Consider the following 12262-nt stretch of genomic DNA (forward strand, 5'->3'; position numbering starts at 1 on the left):
GATATATGTTTTATATTTTATAATGATCAATTTAATTTAATACGAACTTTAAGATTGTATATCGATAATAAATATAATAGTTAGAGTAATGATTAATGATTTCTTTCTTTTTTTTGATAAAAACAAAATTCACATCAAAGTTTAACATTTGATAAATTAATAAATTTGAGTTTTTTAAGGGTATAAAAATTGTATAACAATAGAATGGAATGAAAAAAATGATTATAAAGACGAAGATATAAGAGAATACTTTTATTACATTACATATATATACTTTGTTGTCCAATAACAAGAGAAATCACATTGAGTGATGTTCCCTTTATATCAAGGTTGTCCTTTTTCAAGAGGAATTTACCAATTTGGACATAATTTGAAAAAATGTATTAGTAGGTGATAATTGATCTTTGTTCCTTTTAGTAAATAACTTAGCATTCCATCGAGTGAGTCATTCAACTCTTTTTTGGAGCACAAGGATCAACATGTTATTTAGATCAATTCTAATAGATATGAACATAAAGTATTGAGTTTTATAGAAAGATTATGAGTTCACATGCATCATAATTTATATCTAAAATAATTACTGCACCAAGACATGTTCATTTGCCCTATATGGATCTCATGATTACAACTTACTGCTAATCTAAGCTATACAATAGAAAAATCGAGTTACTTATTTATCAGTTCAACTTTATAGACGTATTAGCCATAACTTGAGTTCTACATCTTCTAGTTACTTTGTCAATTGTTTTTTGTAATGACGGTGTTCATATCCGCCTACACAGATCACTTCACCAAAACTTACTACCATTCTCCTGCATAAATAACGAGCACCTTTGTCCCCCAAAACTTGGGCAGATGAGATGAAATCACCTAATGTACTTCTGTCAAATGAAATAATTAGATTTTTGCATTTTTGTTTCTATGCTATCTCCTTCAGAAACAAAATGTGGGTACTGAACCTGGTATTCTCATCTCTTCCATTTAACATATTAAACTACAAACAGGCAAAAACAGCATCAAATGCAAATGCAGTTCCATACTTTCTTCTTTCTATTCAATCAAAAAAGTACAATATAGAGAAGATATGGAACTCTTTGGATCAAGCTGACTTCATTATCAGGTTGAATCAACCTACTAAAATCTCCTATAAAAATGAATCAGATTGTATGTTGGAGGATTATACAGTATATTTTACAATATGAATCACTGCATATGTAAGGGTAACAACTGAAGCTAAGTTTCTGATACTGTTTCAAGAGAAGACGCTGGTGTTATCGTGGCTGACAACCAATCTAATAAAGCTTCATTCACTAGTTCTGGGACTTCGTCGTGGGGACAATGACCTGCTTTCAGGTTAACAATGGTTGTGTTTGGATAGAACTCCTTAATCTGATTGGCTTTGGCAGGACCAACCCAAGGGTCTAGGTCACCCCACAGCAACAACAATGGGCAAGAAAGTTGTCTCAACACACTGTTAAGTGTATACTTTCTCTGGTTTGAAATGAATCGTGTCATCAATCTGTAGATTGCAAAAGAAGAGGACATTGGATAAACTTCTTAAACTAGAAAACAGGAATTCAACATAAAAATTATCGGTATGTATTCAATAAAAAGTAAAACAAATAAACTTATTTCCGAGCAACCTGGTCCTGATAAGGTATACCAGTAATTGTGTTACATAAATATCTGATGTTGGAAGTATGTCTAGTGTTCATATAATTATGAAGCTTTATCCCTCTATTATAAGGCTGAAATGACATGATAAGGAGGGTTTCTCCCTTCTCCTTGTATTTGAACATTGACCAATTATGCATTTTTTAATAAAGTGCTGGTTATTTCGGATTTAAGTTGCGAAGGAAATATTGTAAGGTGGTTGACTGGGAGACGGAGTTTAAGAGAGAGAAGACTTTTGACTTGTGGTCTGAAATATGTCATGACATATCTGTAGCTACAAAAGTATGTGACTGAGACTAAAATGAGAATTTAAAAATTAAAATGGTTTTTACATATAGGAAGGCGTCAATATTTTTGGAATAGACTAAAAAGCGAAGAGTATCACAAAAAATGGAATTGAGGGAGTATGTTGGAGCTATAAGACAAGAGGACTTGATAAGAATGAAGGAATTTTTTCTTCATAAGGTTACTTTAAAATAGTCCAAATTATTTGGGTGATTTTCTAATAATACTGTTTCTTTTCCAAACCATATAAAGTGATATTATTTTAGCTATTGAATGGAAGCAAAACTGTAGACAGCTGCATTCATACCGGTAATAAACCTCCCCTGCATTTGGGTCAGCTGCAGGTCTGGTAATTGAATCGATGAGATAATCGTCCACGTTTGAAGAATTTATGTAGACCTTCAAGTGAAAACACATATAGCAAGTCAGTTGTTTGATAATAAAAAAAGACGATAATGTATAGTACTGGAAACATAAACAAATAAAATGCAATTAGATGCCGATAAGCAGACGCATCATGCCATTAACAAACAGAGATGATTTTCAAGACATCATTCTGCCACAGTTTGACCATTATTAAGTACAAACAAGAATAAGACAATGTCGAGAATATCCTCAGATAGAAGGATCATCAACTTGACAAATTCCACAAGTGAGTTTTGACCGTGGTTAGATTCATCTTTGAATGTGAAACAAAAAGGTTTAACCTTTGGAAAAAAGCACAAGGGTTTTAAAACGGCAAATAAAGAACACAATCTACAACTATTGCAATTCAACACCTTGAAACAAATATACAGAAATTTCAGTAAAAAAATAAACATTAGACTCTTGAAAGGAGAAAAAAGATGAAGAAACTGGGTAAGAGAGACCAATTCATAAGAGTCAAGCAAACCAGTACTGGTGGACCTTGGAACCTACAATAACGTCAGTCCTAAATATCAAGGACGAATGAACTACATTATTGAAAAAAATCATTTTCCTGTTTATCCATTTCTAAAAGTTGTACCATATTAAGAAGACATTAAGAAAAGTTAGTACTGTTTCTGATTGTCAGTTCAATTCTAAGATATGCATTACGCAGATTTACACGTCTGCAAAGCTAAAAGATAGAACAGTTATGCATATATTGGTGCAAACACGCCGAATAATTTGAAATCCATATAGAAATTGGAAGAAAAGAAACTTGATTGGCTATAAAAGGAACATACACTCTTCAGAACAGATTCAATACGAGCTGGTTGCTTTGATTGCCAGAATACTAATCCAAGGACTACACGTTGAAAGATTTCCTTTAGTGGCTTTAGGATAAATTTCTGTAAGGCTGTTTCTTCAGTTCCTTCAGCTGCACTGCTGGCATCCCCAAATTGTCCTGCGCTATTCAACAGTGTAACTCCCTTGACTTCATCAGTGAGTGACGCTGCTGCTATCAGAGCAGTAAATCCTCCAAGACTGTTATATAATACATAACATATTCACATTTAAATTCAATTTCATCACTGCAAAGTCATGCTAAACTGTAGCAACAAGCTAGAAAAGAGGAAAATGAATCTTAACAATTTCAAAGTCCAAGAACTTATAACTGACGCACTGTTTTCCAAAAAAAAAATGTTACTGCTATCTGTTTTACTTATTTTGCCAGATAAATCAAACTTTGGTATCTTCTCTAGATCCAAATCAAAGTGATGTTAATCTTATATATCATCTGAATGTAATACGTCCATAAATAAATAATTAACTTATTTAGAATCATTCTGCGATGTGATTATTTAGAAACCACAATTTTTAAGTACTTGGTAATTGATACAAAATGTAGAACAACAGTTCAGATTCATTACATGCTACAATATCCAGGAAGTTATTTGATCGCTCTCTAGACATTCCTAACAGCCTGTAAATGAAAATTCTGCATTTCTATCTTTTTTCCAAAAGAGCTCAGACAGATTGGTACAAATTCTCCAAAAGTGAATGAGTGAAAATAGCCAGGACAAAAGAAGTGATATCAGAGAAAGAAAGGGTTGGTCCAGTTATAGAGACCCTCCACATCCAACAATGCAGCAGGGGGTTCAAGTCACCAAGAAGGAAAAATGGTAGTAAAAACTACTGGTATCCTTGGGGAAGTGGCAGGTGGGGATTAGAAAAGCAAGAAAAAATAACTAGATTAAGGATTAAGGATATGATCTTGTAGAAATTTACAAAGAGAGCTGCTCTCTTAAGCTATGAATCCACCAATGTGTAAAGAGGCATTTCTTGCATTACAAATTTAAGACATTTCGACATGCTATTAGAGAATTTTCATCACTACCAAACCTTTTGAAGCCACTCTATGTGAAATCTTAGGGAATGGTTAATCCATCCTTATTACGAGCTACCAATTAATGGTGATCGCCTCAATTAACTTACAGACCTTTATTTCCAGAAAGTAAATTAGACGATCTGAAACTGGTAACTTGAGTAAATTGAACAATATAGCATAAGTAATATTGTAGATGGTCAAAAGGAACTCAAGGATTTACAACTTCCAGAAAATTCACCAAAATGACAAGTTGTTAAATGCACAAGCTAACCTGTTTCCCACTAAAACTGATGGTTCTTTCACAATTTCCTTCAAGAAGTCGACAACCTGATCTTTCCAAATGAATGCATCATAGTCTATTAGTGCCTTCTCGCTCCAACCAAATCCTATCAAATCTAGAGCATAAACCTTGTATTTTTTAGCCAGTTCTGGTATGTTATACCTAAGAAAGCAAGAAAGACAGTTCATCAGGAGCTTAAAAGAAATAGTACTATGCGAAGAAAGATTCAAGTCCCAAATGAATCACCACATAAGTATGTGTCTTCAAAGCACTTACAATATATCTAAAGAAGTATGAGTTTCATAAAAAGAATACACTTCCATAAGACCATAACTAAAAGTTAATATCTGTAATACTTGCAAAACCCCATACAAACAGAAACGACAACAGTTTTTCAACAATGCAAGGCTTGGGACTTCATGTTGGAGGTCTCAAGTTTGAAACCTCTTGCCAAGGGGTTTCCCTTCTGGGTTGAGCTCGTCGCACCAGGCTTGCCTAGTTCGCGTACCTCTCCTATGTGGTTTGCGAGCTATGCATAAGAGAGGGGTTTTACCTGTGCGCACCCGAAGGATAGTACCTGCTAGTTTCCCTTGTCATAAAAAAAAAATGCACCAGTAGTTTGATCCAACAGCTATCCAGTACTCCAAAGTAAAGCTCTTAATTTTAGTAACAGCATTATAATTCTATGCACAACTAATATATAATTGATCTCAATCTATCACCACTAAATCTCATCATGGATAGTTATTACCTCCAGTGAAAGGCAGAAGCACCAAATCCATGAATTAGAACAACTGGAAATCCTTCTCCTTCCACTACATAATGAATTTTATGGCCGCGCCACGTCCAATAGTTATACCCCTCTGGCTTAAATGGCAATCTCTCCAAACCTATATCATCAATCCCTTGTCAAGTAATTCACACTAGCAAATATAATAAAGAAAATTCCATCCTACAAACAGGTAATGGACTTAACCTTTAGAGGGTTCAGCCACTACAGAAGTGGTCATAACTGAAGCTCCAGCAGCAACTATACCATTAAAAGTAAAACCCCTTCTACTCAATTCGCATTTTCCCCCTTCACCCAAAAAGAAGAAAACACATTTCTTTTAAATTTTTCAAGAAAAAGCTCGCATTTTTTTCAAATCAAGATTCAAAATTGGAAACTTACTGAAATGATTATTTCTTCCAGGCAAAGCTAATCTGGTACCTACAGGATTCAACCATTCAGTTCCAACCGTGGCACAAGAAGTTGACATTGATTAAATTACAACCTATAAATCCTCGAAAACCTATACTTGGTCACAGTCTTGAATTTAAAGATTCAATGAAGTACTGTTCCCTGCTTCAATACTGAAATTTTTTGAGTGTTGGTATGTGGCTGCGATTCGTTTTTGAGCTGGTGGTAGTATAACGGCCAAGTACTTTAACAGATCAACACTTCTTTTTTTTCCAAATTTATAAGTTTTTGTGCCAAGCAAAATTTGGATTATAAATATTAGTCCGCTTCTATTTATATATCACCATTTTAAATTTTAATGTAGTAACAAAAATTAAGTTAATTATTCTATTACTTGCTTTATTTGTATTCATTTTAGAAATGACACACATATTAAAATAATAATAATTAGCATTGTTAAATTACAATTTTACCTTGATTAATCATGATTTCAAAAAGGATATTAAAATCTAAAAATTTTCAAAAAGTTTAAATGACGGTACAATAGAAAAAAAAAACATCACTTTTGATTTGTCAAAATAGACAAATAAATAAGGATAACTAAAACATTAAATATGAACAAGCAAATAGGAACAAAATAAAATATTTTAATTAATAAACTTGAGTTCAAAAGTGCAGTTTACAAAAGTTTAAGTAGAAGGATTTTAAAGTATAAACTCATATATATAAGTATAAGAGTCTATCGAATTTTATTTCACTTATCAAAAACATATATACATCCATTTACATTGTTTATACATTATATATATTTTGCAACAATTCATATAATCTTCAACGAGTTGATTTATTTTTTCACTCTAAACTAATTCAATTATCTTTTAAACCGTCCAAAAATTTAGATATTTACTCTCTTTTTTTTTAACCTACAATTGATAATGATTTGAAAATTAATCAAGATTCGAAACTACTTATTACCAACCAACTCATCATTTTAATTTAAAATTCAATTGAAACAGTAATATCTATTAAATTTTCAGTATTATTATTTGTTAAATAATAATGCATATTATTGTTATTGAGATATTTCATTGATGAGTTCATGAATTGCCATTTTAAACAATAAATTGGTAATTGAATATTTCCAATAAGAAATTTTTGACTCAATGTTTATTTTGTTTAATTTTTCTATTTTACTTAGAGTTAGTTGAGGTTTAATCCCCATAATTTCAAGTTCATTTAGTTGCTTCAGTGTTTTCATATGCCCTTCAATTATTAAATTCATTGTCTTCTGAAAGTAAACTTTGATAATGTTTAAAACAAAACAAAACAAAAAAAATTAATGAACAATGTTTTACTAACAATTATACAAAGTAATATCAATATTCGTTTTTTTCTTTATTTTTTTTTAAGTCCTTAATTAATAGTAAAATGTATGGACATGATCCCTAGAATGCTTATATATTAACATAAAATGATATGTTAAATTTTTGCAAGTTTCGTCAACTTATATTAAATCATTAATATTATTATTCATATTTCTTGTCCAATAATAGCATAACTTATAAATATAATATAGAAAACCTGATCAATTAATAAATTGTAAATAAACATAACATATAATATTCTCATTACTTATATTCAAACACAAGATACGAAAAAAATTAAAGCTAACACAACCAACCACGATAGTAGAATTCATTATGTTTTTCAAATATAAAGTCATACATTTGATTTTATTTTTATTATTAATGAAACAAGTAACAACATTAAAAATAAATCTTACAAAAGGACAAATGCATAACAAGGATAAGTAGCTCATTAGGCTATGATGAGATAATATCTCAAATGATCGTTCAATTATAGATTGATCAGATATTAACGTCTCATTTTCTCATATATAGTTAAATGAAACATGTATAAATAGGGTAGATACACCATGGGAGGACAACTACAACAAATCGAACAAACACTGCAATCATTGTTAGTATCACAAGGACGTTCACAAATATTAAGTTGTGGGAGTAATTTTCTTTCGAGTTGAGAAAACAATACTATTAATATCTCGTACATATTTGTATTTTTTCATAAGAACCACGTTGTATCCACTATAAAAATATAATTTTTTTTAATCAAAATCAATATTGATATCTCATACAAAGAAAACACTTTGATATATATTATATTGAACTTTCTTGATGAAAATCTGAATCTATATATTGTTGTTGTTAATGAAAACGAAATATAGGCTTGAACACAAAATAATTCATAATTATAATATCGAAATAGAGAGATGGATATTAACTTGTGGTTGTCATGAGAAGAACAATGAAAACAAAACAAAACTTAAATCAATGACATATTAAGAAAAATATAGTACACAATGTGCTATGAATATTATTTGTTTGTACACTTGATTTCTCTTCGATGGGCACAATTCTTATATCTTTACTTGTTTTTTTATTTCTAAGTCTTTCAAATATTTAAATAATTAGTTTCGATTTCTATCTCACCTCCAACAAAACAATGGAAGTTTATTTAGATTAGATAAATTAAAAATATTGAGTTTATTAGTTTTGATTTCTACAGTAGGTACTTCATGAGGATTGAATATATATATATATATATATATATATATATATATATATATATATATATATATATATAAAGTCGATTCCTATTTTAATATGACTAGAATTCAAGCACGATCTACTAAAAATTACTATTCGCAAGTTGTTATTTTTTAAAAACAAGGATTGAGACTTTAAAAATTTAAATACATGTTGATCAAATTACTATGGCGGAGTTTTTAGTTAACATTATTTGATCAACATGTATTTAAAATTTTAAGTGTCAATCCTTGTTTTTAAAAATGACAACTTGCGATAGTAATTTTTAGTAGATCGTGCTTGAATTCACAGTCATATTAAAATAGGAATCGACTTTACATTAGTATTATTTTTGGAAGATACATGTGAGCATTGACAAAGTACATCTTACAAAATATAAACTAAACATTTAAGCCTAACATAATTTTCAATTAACTTAATAATGGATCTGGGTGTTCAATTTTATCACCTTCATACACACTACATGAAAAATGGTATTTAAAAGTAACAATTACTACTCACAAATATATTTTAGAATTTCTTATAAAAGCTCCTGAAATCTATAATTAACTAATATCAGAAAGAAAGAAAAAAAGTAACACTCCACACACTATAAATATAAATATTTATTACAATCGCTAATAAATATTTTAATGTCATTTATTTGAGCATACAAATTCCTTAACAAAGTGAAGTATACTATGCTTAATAGAATGTTTGAATAAACATATTCAAATAGCGAAATACTATGAATGGATTCTAATAATTAAAGGCAATGTAAATAATTTTGTTTGTTATTGTAAAAGCACATTAATCTAGTTTGATATATAGATTAACTTATTTTGAGATTATATTTCTAAAATAATAATTTTATTATTATTTTTCAAATTATTTTCAGATCAAAGAGAATTATTTTATTTTGCCTTCTTGTCACGATCTAAATCGGGTCGCGACTGGCACCCACACTTACCCTCCTATGTGAGTGAACCAACCAATCTAAACCTTAACATTTCAATATAATATCAACAGAAAGTAATGCGGAAGACTTAAACTCATTAATAAAAATCAATTCAATAACTTCTAAAAACTCAACAACTATTATTATCCCCAAAATCTGGAAGTCATCATCACAAGAACATCTATCCTCAAATTACTAATCTAAGAGTATCTAAGAAGCTAAAATACATAAAAAGCAAATCCATGCCGGAACTTCAAGGCATCAAGACATGAAGAGGAAGATCCAGTCCAAGCTAGAAGTATTAGCTCACCCTGAAATCCGGAGTACTGAAGACTGGCTAGAGTTGCGATTGAGTTGAAGACGACGGCACGTTTGCTGCACTCCACAAATAATCAAAAGAAACATACAAGTAGGGGTCAGTACAAAACACGGGTACTGAGTAGATATCATCGGCCAACTCAAAATAGAAAACAGTATATATCAGATAATATCATAAATCAACTACAATACTCAATCTGTAGCAACACCATGTACAAGGATCTTTGATAATTAACGTCAAGTACATTCATGAGGACTCAAGCCTCCATATCATACTCATTTGGGAATTAGGTTCATTAGATTGAGTATATTAACATCTTTCAAGATTCATCACCTTTATTCTTGTGTCGGTACGTGACACTCTGCTCCCTTACTACTATGTGTCGGAACGTGACACTCCGATCCCCTAGTTCTACGTGTCGATTCGTGACACCCGATCCCCTAATTCTACGTGTCGGTTCGTGACACCCGATCCCCTAATTCTACGTGTCGGTTCGTGACACCCGATCCCCTAATTCTACGTGTCGGTTCGTGACACCCGATACCCTATTTCTATGTGTCGGTTCGTGACACCCGATTCCCTAATTCTACGTGTCGGTTCGTGACACCCGATCCCCTAATTCTACATGTTGGTTCGTGACACCCGATCCCCTAATTCTACGTGTCGGTTCGTGACACCCGTTCCACTAATCTCATTCTATTAATTCATCAAGCCTTCTTTTATACCAAGGCATCATCAATCTCATTACTTTACTTCATCAAGCCTTCTTTTATACCAAAGCATTATCATTAACAAGGGGTTTTCAAGATTTGGGATTTAATAGCTTCATCATGCTTATTTCATCACAATTATATAATCACATTCATGCAAGCATACAATTAAGCATATATAAGACTTACAATACACCCAACACATATCCTTCACTATTAAGAGTTAACTACGAATAGTATAAAAACCATAACCTACCTCCACCGAAGATTAGAAATCAAGCAAGCAAGTTCCCAAAGCTTTGTTCTTCTTCTCGTTTCTCCTCTTTCTTTCTGTTCTTTTCTTTTTCTTATTCAAATCCTCTCTCTTTTACCCTAATTAGCATATAATTAAGTATAAAAGATGGTGAATTAACCCATTAATTAATTCAAGATTACCTCTTTTAACCCCCAAGTAATTAGACTTATTAACATTAACCCACTAACTTTATAATTAAAGCAGGAATAGTCCAAAACGCCCCTTAAATTACTTAACTGAAATCCGACCCAGCCTGGGATTACGCAGCCTGTGACGGGCCGTCGTGCCTGTGACGGGCCGTCGTGCCTGTGACGGGCCGTCGTGCCTGCGACGGTCCGTCCTGCTACTCCGTCACAGAGTTCAGAGACTGAAATTCTCTGAAGAGTCTGTGACGGTCTGTCACGCCTGTGACGGTCCGTCCTGCTATTCCGTTACGAAGTTCAGAGAGTCGATTTCAGTACCCATTTTTCAGAATTTCTAAGTGTTTTAAAACGAGACCCCTCGACGGTCCGTCGTGCTCATGACGGTCCGTCGCGGGTTCCGTCGTCTCAGCCTGTTTTTCCAGAAATAAAATCTGCTGCTCAAAACGACTAAACAGGTCGTTACACTTCTTGAACTCTACAGTTTTTATAAGAATAAAAGCAATAAAGATAATTATAAACCAGCCTATAGTATTTTGACAAAACTTATCTTAAACAAACTAAGTAACAAATAGAACAACTAGCTAACTGTTATAAATCTATTGTGTTATGTGGATGATCCATTAGAGTTATTCAACAATTAATTAGATTCATGTATTAGTGTTTCCAATGTGATAAGATTCCAAGGTGATATGAACATTGATGATAACTATGTATAATTTCAAGGTGACCTTTGACTATGATATCTCAACACTATAAATAGAGATATCATTCACCATTGTATACACTTGAATAAGAAGAAAATTCTCCTTCTTTTATCTACTTTTCTTGTCTTCGTCTCTTTATGATTATATTCTTATTAGCTTGATTTTATTACACATTATCAGCACGAGACTCTAGTAAATTGAGAATGAGTTTTAATTTTTCTTCAACTCATGTTTTGGTTGATCTCGTTATGAGAATCAATGTATTATTTGCATAAAATCAGGCATGTATTTTCTAAAATATTTTTATGATTTAGAATAAAATAGTATTCAGTCACTAACAATTATCAGGAACCGAAGACATATACTACTATTGGTTGAATATGACAGTCTATACAAAATTTCTTAAATAGAAGAAGATATAAAATTTTAATAGCATGAGTTTAAATGTTATTTTGATTGTTTTGAAAGACTCAACGGATGAGTCATGTTGTACTTCAGTCTATTATACCATTGGTTAAGGGTAAGACGATGGATTCAAGTTTCATCGCACCAAAAGGGTAAGACATCAGGTCAAAGTGCGGATGCACCATAATGAAAAATATTTGAGGATAAGATGATAGATTCAAGTTCTATCGCACCAAAAGGGTAAGACATCAATTTGATTTTTGATGCACCGTGATTGGGTTCAAGTCCCATAGAATTATGGCGTAACACGCCTTATATGGATAAGACAATGAGTTTGAGTCAATGCACCATAGTGATGATATAATGATGACTAAGGCTTTGATGAAAAGTCTTGAAATTCATCCTATTGA

General features: G+C 31.8%; 1 protein-coding gene across 1 annotated transcript; it reads right to left on the reverse strand.

Moving 5' to 3' along the window:
• Positions 1-1016: 1016 nt before the first annotated feature.
• Positions 1017-6086, reverse strand: LOC101268836 (uncharacterized). Its single transcript, XM_004233480.4, has 7 exons — positions 5704-6086; positions 5509-5610; positions 5284-5422; positions 4524-4694; positions 3168-3408; positions 2267-2358; positions 1017-1519 (listed from the first exon to the last, which is right to left on the reverse strand). Exons 1-7 carry the CDS (start codon positions 5789-5791, stop codon positions 1234-1236), a joined length of 1119 nt encoding a protein of 372 aa, XP_004233528.1. The 5' UTR covers positions 5792-6086; the 3' UTR covers positions 1017-1233.
• Positions 6087-12262: the final 6176 nt, after the last annotated feature.

The sequence above is a fragment of the Solanum lycopersicum genome, chromosome 2 (assembly GCF_036512215.1).
Source record: "Solanum lycopersicum chromosome 2, SLM_r2.1".
In the NCBI taxonomy this organism is placed as follows: Eukaryota; Viridiplantae; Streptophyta; class Magnoliopsida; order Solanales; family Solanaceae; genus Solanum; species Solanum lycopersicum.